Source organism: Trachurus japonicus, chromosome 3 (genome assembly GCF_045865225.1).
Source record: "Trachurus japonicus isolate A0001 chromosome 3, Traja_1.0".
NCBI lineage: Eukaryota > Metazoa > Chordata > Actinopteri > Carangiformes > Carangidae > Trachurus > Trachurus japonicus.
The window spans coordinates 15,652,122-15,668,902 of NC_140909.1; the positions used below are offsets into that span (position 1 = coordinate 15,652,122).

General features: G+C 42.3%; 1 protein-coding gene across 1 annotated transcript in view; it reads right to left on the reverse strand.

Annotated features, from left to right (window-relative positions):
* The window catches only part of ush2a (Usher syndrome 2A (autosomal recessive, mild)), a 184,947-nt gene that overhangs the window by 48,026 nt on the left and 120,140 nt on the right, over positions 1-16,781 (reverse strand). The window contains exons 62-66 of the mRNA XM_085764102.1: positions 16,535-16,756; positions 6,399-6,622; positions 5,305-5,641; positions 2,367-2,564; positions 2,051-2,205 (exon numbers count right to left, since the gene is read on the reverse strand). Coding sequence (XP_085620228.1) covers positions 2,051-2,205; positions 2,367-2,564; positions 5,305-5,641; positions 6,399-6,622; positions 16,535-16,756 — 1,136 coding nt within the window. The remainder of the gene's footprint in view (positions 1-2,050; positions 2,206-2,366; positions 2,565-5,304; positions 5,642-6,398; positions 6,623-16,534; positions 16,757-16,781) is intronic.

Below are 16,781 nucleotides of genomic sequence, written 5' to 3' on the forward strand. Positions count from 1 at the left end.
GTGTAACAGCGTATACTGTAGCACTCACAATGCTGATGCTGTAGAATAAAGAGTGAATAGGTTTTTTTTTTGTTTTTGTCTTTTTTTTTACAAGTTTCTCTCATGAATGAGCATAATGTAGATATGTATATCATGAGGCTGTTGCTATGTGACTTGTGATTGACAGTTCACTTTACCATTAGATTAAAGTTACAGACTAGTCATCGGATGTCCACTGATATTTGATGATTTCTTTGAGGGACCAGCCACAGTAATGTGGATGGAAATGCAATTATATTGACAAATCAATATGTTCTATAAATTGTACAGTGACAGAACAATGAATACTAAAAACGGTAACAGAATCACAATGTACAAATATATGAAGTGTTACACATCTTTCTTTCTCTCTTTATCTCTCCAAAATGTACCACTTCCCTTTATCTATGCTCTACATCCCATTTCATCCATGTCATCTTTCTCCCCAACATTCATTTATTGTAAACATTAATCCATCCATCATCTATTTATCTATCAACCCCTCACAACTAGTTCAACAATCTGTACCTCCATCTCACTCTCCATCATCAACCCACCCCTCCACTGACAGAGCTGCAGGCTTCATCTTTACGTAAGAATGTGCTCATCAAAATAATGAGATGTTAAATTAGCTTTAAAAAAAGCCACAAAGACAGTTTTCAACGTGAGCTTTCATCACCTCTAAGCCGGAGAAATTAATTGTTGTGGTGATATCAGCTCGGCTACAGCCAGAAAGATAGCGGGGGTGGGGTGGGGTGGGGGAGTTCTGTGTGAAGCTATTATGGACGCTATCACAAACATCAGGTAGGCTCAGCAAATCCAGAGCCTCGCGTACAGGGGGAGAGCGGAAACAAGGCTAAATAACAACTTGTTCCGACACGGGAACAGCACAGAGTTCACACAGTCTGGAAACATCACACACTGTAATTTCTTAGCAACAAAAGTCAGACAGGTTTAGAATTTGTAAAATATCACTTGCACAACAACTGTGTACTTGAATTATGATGCAAACAGCGTTTAGACATCGGCATCGGAGGCGGCTGTTACAACAGGGTGAAAGGGCATTTAGCTGAAAGGTCCTGACCAAACAATGGATCAGAGGAGCAGCAGAAGGCCACAGCTGCAAGGTTACTGGTGTAAATTTACCGAGTGTGAAGAAGGAAGCGGCATCTTCAAGCAATTTCTCCTTGACAGAGAAAAGGAAAAGTTTCTGTATTCAGACAGTTGTGAATAAGAATAACACTGACTACTATGATAAATGTATTGATTACTTTATTATAGGTGACTATGAAGCTGATTTTGCTCCTCAACAGGAAAAAAATGCTGACAAGACACTGGCTCCAATGATGATGATTTACAATACATCAACATTTGTATTTTCCCCTTTCATCCATCAGATAATGCAAATGGAAATTAAAGACGGAGCAATTCTCTCTTTTTCATGCACATACACATGCGCGCACACACACACATACACACACACATTTTAGTCTTCTTTTTTTGTCCCTCAAGAGGTATACTTAAATTAAAGGACTTAACTAAAATACAAAGTAAAGTGGTGCTTAGTTCAGTGAAGCCCAGTCCATCTTTTGAGGACTCATCAGATAATCACACAGGGGACTAGTGTCTTTATGAAAAAGGGTGCTACTTTTGAGTTAAGCTGTGTGTGTGTGTGTGGACAGGTTGGTGTGTGGATTTTACTGTCTTTTTGTTCAAAATAAATACAATATACAAATTGAGTAGATTTGGTTATCAATGCCAGTTACTCATTTGATGTCGGAGTAGATGCTGTGTTGGATTTCAGGGTTTGTGAACAGGCGGGCCAGCTGATTCCTCTGCATTATTATTTTTTGAACGCTCCAAACATCCTGATCCCCCTGAAACTTCCTGAAATGCTTCCCTAGTAATGCAGACATTGCGTCATATTTGACAAACAGATCATCATAAAGTTGGCCACACGCACTACTAATGAGATGATACTGTGATGCAACATAATTTATAGTTACAACAGCAAAAACATCCAAAGTCTCACCTGTGTGCTGTCAGTACAACCGGCCCGGTTACAGACCCTGAGCTTGTAGCTGTATTCTTGAAAAGGTCTGACCCCACCCACGTCGGTGAAACTGTTTTCATCACCACGGTAACGCTCTTGTCCATCCCGCAGTATAACATAGTGGGTGATGTTTCCTGGTAAAATGGAAAAAGCGATTACATTTTTTTCCTCAAAATCTCCATCTTTGGGTCTACATCCACATTTCTCATAAATACCTCTCCGCTGAATTTAATTAACTGATTCTTTTATTACTAATTAACACGTCCAAACACTAGTGACGCACATTTATACACACCATTAGGCCTGGCAGGTGCCTGCCATTGCAACTGGATGATGTCATCTCGTTCACCAAGGCGACTCCAACGAGGCGGTGCCACGCCCCACGGTTTGTCTTCACTGGTGGTCACAGTTGTAACATCACTGGAGCCTCGTCCAAAGCTGTTCCAGCCCTTCACTCTGTACTCATAGGTGGTGAAGGGCTCCAGATTAGAGTCTATTCAAGAGTGAGGAAGGGTACACATACGTAAGACAATAATCTGTCAGTAGATAAATATCACACCATAACATCGACCTTATTGTAGAGATTGATACTGTAAGTTCATACAGAAGTGTAAGTGCCATTTCCGAAGGGCAATCATTTATGTTGTAAAAAGGTGTGTCTGTTATATAAATCGTGGGGCTGGTAGCATAGAGATTTAATTCGACTTTGTGAGTTCGAATCTCCTAATGTTTGATTTCCTTTGTTGCATTTCTTTAATTTCAATGAATTCAATTTTATATAGCGCTTTTCCATCCAACGATACCCAAAGCGCTTTACAGTACACTACATACATCACATTCACCCATTCACACACACATTCACACACTGATGGTGGAAGCTGCCATGCAAGGCGCGAACCACGACCCATCAGGAGCAAGGTGGGTGGTAAGGTGTCTTGCCCAAGGACAACCGGGACAGAGCGGGATTCGAACTGCCAACCCTCTGATCATTGGATGACCCGCTCTACCACCTGAGCCACTGCCGCCCCATGAATGATGTTTGTTAATGGGAATAAGTTCTAGTAAAATGTGACATGACCCTGCCACAAAGAGAAGGAAATATACGAAATTTAAAGACAGCATGTAGCAAGATAAGCCCAACGGATTTTGTATCTGTATATGCTATTCATGAAAGACATAACAGATGTGCTAATACAAAATAAAATAGTAACAATAGCTCCATAGTTGCAGCTGCACTGGGAGTGATCCTGCAGTAACAACATACACACCTTACTGTATACATATGTATGTATGCACGTTAACCACATTCACTACACTGACTATGCACTATCACTGGTGCATAGTTGTCAGGGCTGTGACTGAAGCATTCTGGGAGATAGGTTGTTACAACCCTTCTGGTGAGGTATACATACAGGAGCATATATACATACAGATGCATGTGCACACAATTACACACACACGTGCATTATTTTTAGGAGTGTTAAGGGACCAATGCTGTAAATGAAACCACGTTTTAACCACCAGTCTGGGACTCTTGTCTTTACTACTGTGATAACTGAAGCAACAACATGCACACACTGACACACACATGTAAATAGAACACTTAAACAAACACGCCTGAAAACGGTCATTCAGTGTGATTGATTGGTTTGACTGAGTATAAATATCATTTGTGTGTGAATACAATAGTATACATTTAAAACATTCATTGTATGTGTCACTATGTGTTGTCTACCTTAGGTTTTTCTCCCAGAGAAGTATAGCATGATATCATATGTGTGTGTGTGTGTGTCTGTGTGTGTGTGTGCATGAGAAACATCTGGCGTATGGTGGGTGGCGACAGCTTTATGTGCCTCTGCCCAGATGGTGTCACAGCATCACCTAGAAACTCTTATCCTAACCACCCCATGCCCCCTCACTCCTGCCTCCCATCACACATACACAAAGTAAAGGAAACACATACGCAGAACCACATTCACTACAGACGGACACTTAGATAGCAACTAAATGGACACAAACACACACAAAACACGTGTAATTATAACCACCCACTCACATGCATACACACACATAACACACACAACCACAATAAGTCTTGTAGTCTTGATTAAACAGATGTAACTACCCAGATAAGTAGTGTGGACCAACTAAACATCCTGACACACACACACACACACACACAGGCCAGACACTCCCTTTGGACAGATAACCAGGTAAAGAACATTGAAATGGGTTTTAAGCGCCCATCTCTAAGTTTTAACGACACACAAGTGTACAGCACAGAGAGAGTTACCACGTTACAGCTATTAATGTACATTGGAACAGCTGCCTGTGTGTGTGGAAAGGCATCTGTCTCTAAAGCACGTTGATTGCAGCGGCTGATACATATAGATTAAATGCAGACTTGGTTTTTGCAGGTTCTCTCTTTCTGAGTGATGTGTTTCATGATGGCTGTGTGTGTGTTGAGGCCATCATGATATCAGACTGTCTGAAAGAATTCCAGATGATTTAATTAATGCAAAGTGGAAGGGCAAATGGCTAAACAAAAGAAGCTTGCACCATAGAAAATATTATTGATGGACTAATTGAGCGTAATGACAGCGCTGCTGAACTGAACCTTCACTTTGTCTCCATGTTTTAACTGCAACAGGATGTAAAAGAAAGTTTTATCAAAGGTAGAAGGTGTCAACCTGTGTGGTTTCACTCAGGCAGCTTTACTTGCTACTTGAAACTACAAATTTGGATAAGAAGAGCCCCCTGAATAAACCCACCATTCCTCTGGGAATGGTGAGTTTGAAAGAAGCAGGTGTTTAATCTGCCTGCCTGATCAGATCACTAGCTGACTCACAAGCAGCTAAAACTTTAGTTTCCTAAAATTTCCAACAAGCTGAAAGGTTTGAGCAGTGATACGCAGTGATGACTTGAGAGGTGGCTCATGGGAGGTATTTTGGGGAGGTGGTGGGGGGATACAAAAATGGCACATAAAAAATGTTTTAAAGATGGGCGATAAAACAGCTGATTTGCTTTGAAGAGGTGGTGAAACAGATAGAGGGTCACAGAGGAGGGGTTATTATCAAAGACTACTACAAAAGTGACATTCACCAGATGAATAAAAGTTCAAGACAAAAATTATAAAATAAACACAATAAACTTAAATGATGGCTTATTTTTCTACTGACCACACACACACACACACACACACACACACACACACACACACACACATTAATTACCTGTGTAGGTATATATGCTGGCATCTCCGCTGTGAACTACTTCCTCATGTGACGGACACAGGTTTCCCTCATATCTCCTGTTCTCAGCGTGTGTGCGATTGAACGTGTCTGCCATTTTGTATGTGTTTCTGTTCGTATCAGTGGGCAGGCTCGCTGTAGTAAGAGTTTCCTGTGTGCTGCTGATGGCAGGTGAGTACACTGTCGAGGGCGTGTCAGCGAGCGTGCGCGCAGACAGCACCCATGTGCAGGCGGTCGTAGATGGATCGAGGTCACAGGAGCCGCAGTAAGCTGTGGATGCTGCGGCTACGGGACACACGGTCCCCTGAAGACACTGGTGCTGGATGAAGGAAGACGGAGGGAGAGACAGAAAGAATGAGGAGGGGGATGAGGTGGGAGGAAGGAGGAGTTAAATAATTTGTTAAAGGTATTACAACAAATTCAGGGGAGCAGGACACAAAACGGGAGAAAAGTGAAAAAAAATCTTTGACTTCCTCCTATTAAACACTTTCTGTGGTTTGGCTGAACACAGGAACCACAACAGAAGCAAAAACTGTCTGAGCTCTGCAGCGTCTCTGTGTCTAACACACACCCTCACTTGCAGAATATGACTACGTGTGTGTGATTATGTGTGTGTGTGTGTTATGCATGGGTCCTTAATGACATCATTAGAGCTAATGAGAGTTCCTACCCTTTGTCCCTGTGTGTGTGTGCCTCTGTGTGTGTATGGGCTTCGTGTGTGCTTTTCTCATGCTGACTTAGGAACACACAAACACCACACGACCCCAGTTGATAAATGGAAGATGGCCCGGTCCCCAACTCCTGATGTGACATTATGTGTGTGAGTTTTAGAGAGAAAGGAGGGAGAAAGAAAGGGGAAATAATTCTGCCGATGTCCATTGGACATGCAGACCCTGATTTAGTTTTGATGTAGTCTCACATCTTGCAATTCTGTGTGTCCACATCCAGTTGACATGACTGAACAAAATAAAACTGACAATTTGATTCATACAGTGTCATAACACAACGTAGCACAAAGAGAGAGAGTCACACATTAGCATTAGATACAGTGAGAGATGCAAACACGTCTCACATACCTGAATCGACAAGCCGGGGGTGGGTCGATCAGCACATATGTGTCGTTGAGGGTTGTAGCCAATCCCATTGCAGCATTTCTCTTCCTGATGTATGGCCTTTGACCCACAGCACTGCAGCGTCACTGTGGCATTGCCAGCAGGGTGCATAGTGGGATTCCCATCTTTCCCCACACAGCAAAGAGAGGTTGAAGAGTTCATATACTCTTGACCACAGCAGACAAAACCTAAAGACAAGAAGATATGCAACATGTTATTGTTTTATTTTGCATTTTAATGTTTAATTAATTAATTTTTATGTTCAACTTTCTGTTCTTTTCCTCCTCTTTTGCTGTTCTGCTTGTCCATGCAGAGCACCCTTTATTCTGCCTGTTTCTGTTTTTCTCCTGTCCTTCTCCCACCATATCATCTCCTCATTCCTCAGCTCCTTTCCCTTCACCCCCGTCCCTTTTACACTGATCTTCTCTCCACACTGTAAATATATTCAGGAAATGCTGGGCTGTGTTGTCTCTCTTCTCACTTCCCAAACTCCCTGTCCCTCTTCTCTTCCATCTCCATTTCCCCATCTGCGCAGATAGAGTATTTAAGCTGCTCTGAATATTAGTGCGCATTTTCTCTTATCGACCCTTCTACACATTCCCCTCATCTCTCCCTCCTCCGCTGCACGCCTCCTTTCCTCTCCCGTATTCATCTCTATACAGCAGCAATATTCAGGCTATGCCGTCGGAGGAGTGCAGGGGAAGAGGAAGTGTGTTTTTCTGAGAGCTGCCATCTCTGACAGTGATAGGTGATGTCTGTCTGCCGCCACTTCACCTTCAGCAGCAAGGTGACATTTAAAATACATGATATCACTCCATTTCTGTGTGAATGTTTTGCAGGTGTATATCAAATTTCAAGCATGTTTCTTCACCTTCTCCACTTCATATTTCAAATCCAAATAACTTGAATCACTTTGAATGACTGACAAATTAAAACTGTTTAGCACCTGCAGATTCGAGGTAAAGAGATTATTGCAAGAGAAAATGATGTTCTGCTCCAGAGAAGCTGTCAAAGGCTTCATTTTATACTGGTTAGAAATGTGAAAGTTACTCTGCTAAACAATGATTTGACAGAATAACATGCTACTGTAGGTCAATGACCAAGATTATTTATGTCCATATAAAACACAGACTCCACATTGTCACATGCATATACATTTTCAAATGGATATGGGTAGCGATCAAAAAATGGGTGACGTTGGCTCATGCAGTCTACGTTATGCTGGTTTCAAAGAATAAAAATGAAATTTAATTGAATAGTTTACACGTAAAAGACAGTTGCAGTTTTGTCCATGACTAGGCCATAATTCATATCACACAAGTCAAAATTACTGCTTCTTTATTTCATCTTCAATTCTAAATCAAGTAAATACATCAAGTATTAATTTTCAACTTATCACCATACTTTTCCCTGCTTTCAGTTCGTTGTTGGGGATTAACATATTTGTTAATTAGCTTCAGGTTATGCATTGTGTACTGATTTAAAAGCATAAAATGTACGTTATAACTCTGATTCAATCAGTTTACTGCAGCTGCATCAAACTGATATAAGTTTGTTCTTATAATAAATTTCAAAGGCAATAAGTCTACACACCTGGGTGTAAACAGTATGAAACTATGAACTAGCAGGTGACTGAAGGGGTTTGCTTCATAATAACAGCCTTCCTCTGGTTTGATGGTCTAATACCTCTCCTGATAATACAAATGCTACACCCTAACAAAGGGAGGGAGTTTAGAAAAAAACTCACGCTCATGTGTATTAGATTAAAGTTTGATCATGGACATGGAAGTGAAATAAGATTGGCAGCAGCTTTTACCCAGAAATTACACAGGTTGAACCAGTCTGGTCACCGTGACGTCAGCACAGCTTAGTCGAGGGGGAGGACTGTCCTGCTTTGGCCTTGCGATGGATTAAGGCTGTAATATTGTCCTGCTAAGATACTGAGTCAGCAACCACATACTGTGAGGACGTATTAGAAATATAAATGAACATGGCGTTGCACGGCTAAAATATCACAAGTGTAATGATGCACGGAGGACAAGTCATATTTTAATGAGAAGTAAAAGCTTCCATTTCCCAACAGACTGAAAAAGACTGTATGGGATTTTATTAGTAAACAGTTAAAATAGTCCAACTTTCTTTCATAAGGTGTTTAGCAAATTTACCCTAACAGTTGATGACATGCTGATCTGTGGCACTATCTACCCCCAGCTGTGGTGCCCATTTTATTTGACAGCAGACATTACACTAAGTCATTGCTCTGTATCACGGCCTCAGCCTTTAATGGGGCTGCAGCTAGTTGTGGAGTGATGAATAACTTATTGTTTAACACCCTAATCAGCATTCACTCTTTGAGCGCAGGAAACGCTGTTAATTTAAGCAATCATTTCATTTAAAGGCCAAAAGTGGTGAACGGCACATATTTTCTACTGCGCTGCAGCGGTGCATTATATCCACGCCGTATCCATCACAGGCACCGTGTGACAGGAAAATGCATGTGTATGTGTGTGTGATTGTGTGACATAAAGGCAGTCTGACGGCTAGTAACTCACTTAGCAGCGGCAGCTGTTGCAGAGCGGGGGCTTGGTGGCCAATTCCCCCAGCGCCTTACTTCAGCTTCAATGACGCGCAAATAAACAGCTCAACACTTTTCCAAAATAGCTTCTCTCCACTTATCCCTCGTCCTCTCGCCATCCTCACCTCTACTCCTCCCTTCCATCCGGACAAAAGGCCCCCTGCAACTCACAGTTTTTACTGATTTGCGTCTGTGTCTTGTGCTTCCATCTACTCTCTGGAAGCCCAACTGTCTTTCTAACGATTCTCTCTTTCACTTCTAGAAGTGGCAACCTGAAGTTCAGGAGTTATCCCTTACTTCCTGTCCTCCCTCCCAACTTCTATGGTCTCCCCACCTCTAGTTGTCTGCCACCAGCTACCTACCCATGCTCTACCTTCTTTTCCTGCTACTCAGGTCCTACAGTTCTGTGTATCTGCCTGTTCTTCCCTTGTCCTCTTCTCTCCTCATCACTGTTCTTCATCTCCACCTCCCTTGTATCCTCTTTTCCTTCCAGTGTAACTCTCCCTCTTTCTCTCTTAACTATCTTCGTACTGTACTGTACGCCTATGGCGCTTGTTTACTGTTCTGCAGCTAAACTTCACTATTGTATTATCACACATTCAGCAGAAATCCAATCCCTGTCTTTGTGCACGTTATCTGTGTATGGGTGTGTGTGATATGATTGCACAATTGTGTTAACGTTCTGACACACACACCTCCTATTTTCTCTTCCTCTCTATAAGCTCTGTGTGTTTGTGCAAGTGTATACATGTGTGTGTGTGTGTGCTGACAACATTTTATCACACACCTCTTGTTTTCTCTCTTGCATCGCAGAATGCTTCAGCCCTAATCTTCAGATTTATGTTGGATTTGCATACATTCGTTAATAGCATCGGGAGCAGCGCGTCAACACAAGGTGCTTAGACAACGTGAATTATTATTAGGGTTTCAGTCATTCCACTTAATGATAAGTCAATATTTAGCCCTGCCAATGAACTACTGATAAAAATGTGTGTTGTGGATTAGGGTTATCCGAGCTCTCTAGGAGACCAAAACCCCTCCACAACTTTAAACAAACCAAACACTTTTAAATACCTGAATATATTACAGCGGTTTGGCACAAAGTGCAGAGCAAGTGCGCACAAACACATGCATGTGCGTGTAAACCAGCGCACGCACACACACACACACACACACACACACACACACACACACACACACACACACACACACACACATACACACACACACACTCACACACACTGAAGAATCTTCCACTGACACAGACAGAGTGAGGACACACACATCTGCAAGCTCTCACAACAAAGAAAGGAGCATTTACAGCTTACAGACAAGAGTGTGCACACACACACAAACACACACTCACACAAACACCTCATGCATCTCTCAGAGAAACAAAAAAGTATATGAAGCATTCAAATAAACTATTCAAAATGCAAGTTTAAGTTTTTGAAATGTTCTATGGGCTGCATTTTTTTATAAATCAGGCTCCCATTTTTAATCCCAGCTCTACGACTACTGATATATTTTTTGTTGTATGTGAATTGTTGTTTATAGTTGTTTTTGATTGGTCCCAACTCCCAAATGAATGACGACACTTCAAGGTTTCTTATCAGATAATCAACCACACATTTGTTACTACGTGATAGTTAAAAGCAGCTCTCATCAAAACATGTTCACGCTATCAGCCTCAAAACTCCATTGTTGGTTCGACTCTCATACACATGCACACAGGCTGTACGTGTGACCGGTGTGCATGCGTGCACTTTGTGCTCCGAAGGGGAGAGACTATATGCCATGTTGAGAGATGAAATCACAGTGGATTGACTTTCCCAGTGTTCCCCTGTCGACACACACACACACACACACACAAGGAGGTTGGGGCAGCAAGCACACACACAATCAAACACAGCTCCCACCTGACTGGTTGTCCTCTTGTCTTTCTGATGTCTATTTTTTTTCTTTAAGATCTCAACATCATTACCAGCTGGATGTGTGTGACATTGTGCGCATTTGTGTGTGCATGCATTCTTGTAAGTGTGTGTCCTGAGTGTTTGTGTGTGTGTGTGTGTGTACTGTATGTGTGCTGAGCTTAGGTAAATGCTTTGGTGGCACTTATATTTTCACCACTCTACAGGGATTCACTAAAGGCTGAGACACAGCATGCAGCTGTTCATGTGTATTTAAAGTGTCTGTGACAAACATGAGCGAGGAGCGCTGGGATGAAGAAAGAGGAAGTGATAAAGAAATTAAACAGCTGAGAGTTAACAAGGTGATAAAACAATGACAATATATAAGGGGTAAGTTTTGCTAAAATAAAGAACACATCATGTTGTATGATGTAGTTACATACTGTATGTGTCCAAAATTTGAGGGGCATGGAACAGATGATGATGGATAGATAACCCTGTTTCCTCAATTACACACACTTTAACATGTTATCCACTAGTTGGCTGTGTGTTTTAGAGCAGACACCTTCACCTTGCATTCAACTATCCAATCCTCACACACTGTGCCAGAGACATTGCATCTGACAACACAATGACCCCTAACCCATGGCCCACCTCCTTCAGGTTATCCATCACTGTCAGCAGTGAATCTTGAAGTTGGTGAGTATGGGATGGTGACCAGCATGAAGAGGTTCTCCAGCATCTCTGTGACTGTATAAACACTTCCAAGCGCTATGCACATCTTCTGCTTTTTCCACAGTTCAGTGAGAAAGAAGAGAAAACGTTTCAGTTCAAATGCTACGTTCAATGTTTAGCAGCTGGTGTGAGGCAACACCGGACAGGAGGGGGGATCTCAACAAACTGACATAACTCAATACAAATTATTTATATTTTTTGTCACTGTCATTTTGATTCTTCATTGTGAAAGCAAAAGAACTGCAATCAACTCAACTATGTCACCTATGGCACCGTTGTCACATGACCTTAATGACGTGACCCTGTTACTTGGATAAAGGGGAACTAAAACCACCAGCACACCTGATATACTCCGTACAGGTAATATTTTGTAACTACATCCTGCAACAATCTGTGTGTGTATGTGCATGTGAGCTCAATTTGCTCCCCACTCTTACCTGGAAGTCTTTCACACTCACACACACACACACACACACACACACACACACACACACACACACACACACACACACACACACACACACACACACACACACACACACACACACACACACACAGCAGTCTGTCCTCATCTCTGTGTTCCCGACAGCCTCTGGTTTTATTCTTGCCAGTCATTAAAGTAAACCTAATAGAAAAGCCATCATCATAAATACATTAACAGAGAGAGAAATGTCTTCCTGTGTTCAGAGAGCACTCAATCTTCTAAAGCAGCCAGACGCTGCTGTTTGGAATCCACTACTGTTGGCCATTTGCTACCCATCATTGATGAGGGGCTTTTGGCATTGGGAAACACACGCACACACACACTCACACAAACAGAGAGAAATACACACTCATAAAACTGTTGAGAATCTTTTGCTGGAGACAATGAAATGACGTGTGCAGGATGTGTGTATCTGCATGAAGAAACGATCAGGCACATACGCAGACACAGATACAGAAAGTGGAGCATGCATGCATCAAGTTGAAGTAATAAACCATGCAGACTTGTACACACTCATACACACAAACGCATCCACTCTCACAACTCCGCCAGGCTCGGAGTGAGCTAGCTTAACTACTGGGATAATTTCCCTCCAGCAAATGGTCACTGTGCCCTTGAAAAACATATTTGATTATTACTTTTTCCTCCCCCTCCTCTTTTTTTCTTTTAGCATCATCACAGCCATTTTCATCACGCGCTCTGATGATGGCACGGCAAGGCGCGTTAAGATAACACCCAGCACCGCCAGGCTTTTAACACTTAAACGGTGAAAAGGGATATTCAGATTTGTCCTTGAACGTTTGGATGGGGCCTGCTGGGCTGGGACAGAGGGAGGGAGTAAGGGAAGGAGTTAAAGGAATGCACACATTTTTTAAGATTCACTCACTTCAAGAAAAAGTGAGGAGGGGAGGGCATTTATGGTAGCACCCACAGTGAGAGATGGGGTAGGTTGAAGGGCAGATGGAAGAGTTAAAGAACTGCGCACTATAAAGAAAAAGTGTGAAAGGGAAATGATTAGTGGAGCGCGCACAGTGAGGCAGGGGACTTAGGGAGAGTCAGGGAGCAACGGGAGGCCAAAGACACCACACACGTTCCCTTAAACACCATCTAATCTCACCTAAGTCTTAGCTAAACATCTTACATACAACCTCAGAGAGAAAAGAAAAGAGGAGCAAATGAAGAGCTTAAAAGTTGGTCTTGAACCTACAACACAGGAGGAAATGCTGCACAAAAACGGAGGCACTTTTGTCCAAAAGCAAACAGTATTTAATCTACTTGAAAGTGAAATGAAAGCTGTTTAAACAAACTGGCAGATTTGGAAGGGAGGGATTTAGCAGAGACTTTGTGTTATTGTATAATAACTGTGGATGCTGAGGAAAGGATTACAGACCATCTCAATAATACCCCAAAGTCTAAAACTGGCCAGAGCAGAAGTTAGGCCGGCCATTTGAGATGGCGAAACAACTGTCATTTAACCAGGTGAGTTTGGGTAAAGTCACATGTATGATGCTATTTAGACTTCCTTCAAGTCTGTGTCTCCTATCTGTCTCCCATCAGTGACACACTACACTTTACTGTCGCACTTTGAAGCATTTTGACAGGGCTCACAGAGTTGGGGCCTAAACAGAGGCTTTTGTCTCAGTTATGTGACGAAAGCCAAAGTGAGATGTGAGCCACCGCTTGAGACGGATGACTGAGAGGAGCTTCCAAGAAACTAGTCTCTGTAAATGAGGTAAAGTATTCCAGAAAACCCAACACATTTAGATTTTGGTTGAAGAAGTGGCCTGTGTGTGTGTTTTTTTTAATATATATATATAATATATATATATTATATTTAAGTTCAGAAATTGTAGCAGTTTCCCATCGTTTCTTTGGGTCAGATTGGACAAGATCAGATTTCTTAAATCCAGCCTACAACACATACATCTGTGTATGAATATGTTTTGCATATTTTTGGAAAAGTGTACACGTACGTGCTATTCAGTGTGTTTACACATGCATGTTTCCTTTTGAGTGTGTGTGTGCGGTTGTGTCTGACCGTTGTTGTGTATGCCTACGGATGCTTGTGTGTATAACTACATGTGCACATGTGCATGCAAGCCAATACGTGTATCTGTTGCCAGACGGCTGTCTCCTGGCATTGCTGTTCCCCTGCAGTGTGTGTGTATGGTTGTTGACAGTGTGGACGGTAATGTGTGATAGATCGCACTTCAGGGACCCCATAATCACATCAGCCTAACCTAGTCTATCAGCTGGGCACAATGGGATACCCTTCACTCCTCCTTTAATCTGCTCCATCTAGCTCTTCACCACTCTTCTCTCCTGCTTTCTTTCTTTCTCACTTACTTTCTTCCTCATTTTTTCGTTTCCTTTATCTGATTAATTTTTAAAACCATTTCTAAAAATCTGTTTCCCTACATTCCCTTATTCTTTTTTCTACTATCATAATTTTTTAAAATCTTGCTTTCTTATATTAATTTATTTACTATTTTACTTTATTCGTATCCTTCTCTTATTTCTTTCACTGTTTACATTTTTACTGTGTTTTAATTTTGTGTATCCTGTACTTAAAAAAAGAATTCCCTTTAATCATTAGTCCTTTTTTATTTACATTTTCATTGTTCCTTTCTTCTCATTCTTCTTTTTCCTTTCTTCCTTTCATTCCTCCTAAAATCTCTCACGACATCATTAAAAACACAAAACCCTGGACATGGTGAGAGGGAGCAATGAGAACGAGTGGTGCCAAGGTTAAGTATCCTATCCTATAATAGGTGTTGCTGTGTGCATGTTGTGTGAGTGTCTTGAAACAGACGTGTGGGGTCGAGGTTGCAGAGCCGGCCCCAGGGCTCCCCGACAGCGCGGTGCACCCGGCAAATGGCCCCTAGCCTTGCTAGCGCCGCTAGCCCTGCGATCCATCATACCATATGTTCTCAATGGGGAAGCTAACGCTAATGACTGATGAGTGGAAGGGAAGGGGGCATAAAGGGAGGGAGGGAAGGAGGGAGAGGAGTCGGAGTGGGAGGAAGAAAAGATGATAGGCGGAGAAATGAGGAGCAAGACGCCAGAAGAGGAGACAGAGAAGGTGGGGAAACAAGTTGAGGAAAGGTAACAAAGAAGATGACAAAGGAGAAAGAGGAGATGGGAAATAAATAAAAAGAAGGAGGCAGAAAGGAAGAGGAGCATATGCACTCCTTGGGAGGCCTCCATAAATGAAGGATGACCATGTAGCCTGCTCAGTAGGAAGAGAAAAGAGGATCCAGCGGAGAAGAAGAAAAGGGGACAGATGAGACAAAGAAAGTGACAAGGGGACAGAACATGAAAGTACTGTATACTAGAAATATTTTAAAGTCATTAACAATGTCATAAAATATAATATGTTGAAAAAAAATTAAGTTGAAAATTTTTTTTTCATAATAAGAGAGGAAAAAGTGATTAAAAATCAAAACCATGAAATTATAAAACTTAAAAAAAATAAAATAAAAGTATTGTTTTTTTGTTGACTTGCTTTCTAGGAACTTTTTAGTGGGCATGTATGTGTTTTTATGTGGGCAGGGATCTTGTGTGTGTGTGTGTGTGTGTCAGTGTGTTTGCGGGTAGGCTAATGGAGTGCTATAGGCCTGCCCATATGGGGCCATTGTTTATGTGTGATGAATAGAGTCCACGTGTCTGTCTCTGGCACTCAGCACTGAGCGAACCCTGCCGAGGGCACCCTGTTGACTCTGTGCACGCATGTTTGTGTGTATGTGTGGGTGAATGTAATATGTCTATATGTGTGATAGAGAGTGTGTGTGTGTCTGTGTGAAGGAGAGAGAATGAGTGTGTATTTGTCCTGCTGTGTGCTTGGCAGTGCCCTCAATGGTGCCATCCCAAGTGTGTTTCATCATCATCTGCCATGACAAAGATGTCTAATGACACACACACATACATATACACTCACACACACACACACACAGTCCCATCTGTGCCATGGTATCCGGGTGCTTTGGGACACTGCAGGAGAGGAGGAAAGGGAAACGACCCCACGTTCCTGCACCATGTGTCTAACTCAACCCTCCTTGCTTTACTCTCTTGTCCCGTTGTTTTCTATCTTTTCCATCACCTTCTCCTTTTCCCCCCAATAAACATAATAACATTACTAGGGACTAAACTCTGACAAAATCCTTTTTTGGGCCAAAGTAACTAGTTTTCTGAGCAAAACCCCTTTGGTTGATTGGACTTAACAATGAAGGATTTTCTCTGACAAAAGCAGTTCTGTATCAAACAGGCTCAGCAGGCCATCAAACTTCACCCAGTGTGCTTTCATTGTTGAGCAAAAAATCACTATTGTAACAACAGTGGTTTGTGTGTGTGTGTGTGTGTGTGTGTGTGTGTGTGTGCGCATGTTTCCCTCACTCACCTGGGGTATATGCATGCACTTCCCCTCTCTCAGCATCACCACAGCACACCAGTGAATCATCTACAATCCAGCCTCCACAGCATTGGACCCCATAGCCGTCATGAAGGCTCCCGCTACAGCAGAGCTGGCCGCCTTTCATGGCGTAAGGAACCCCCCCACAGCAGCTGTCCCCCAGCCCCACTGAGACTCGGCCCTGCGAGTGGTCAGGACAGCAGTATTCATCTACAAAGACAAGGACAGATGAAGG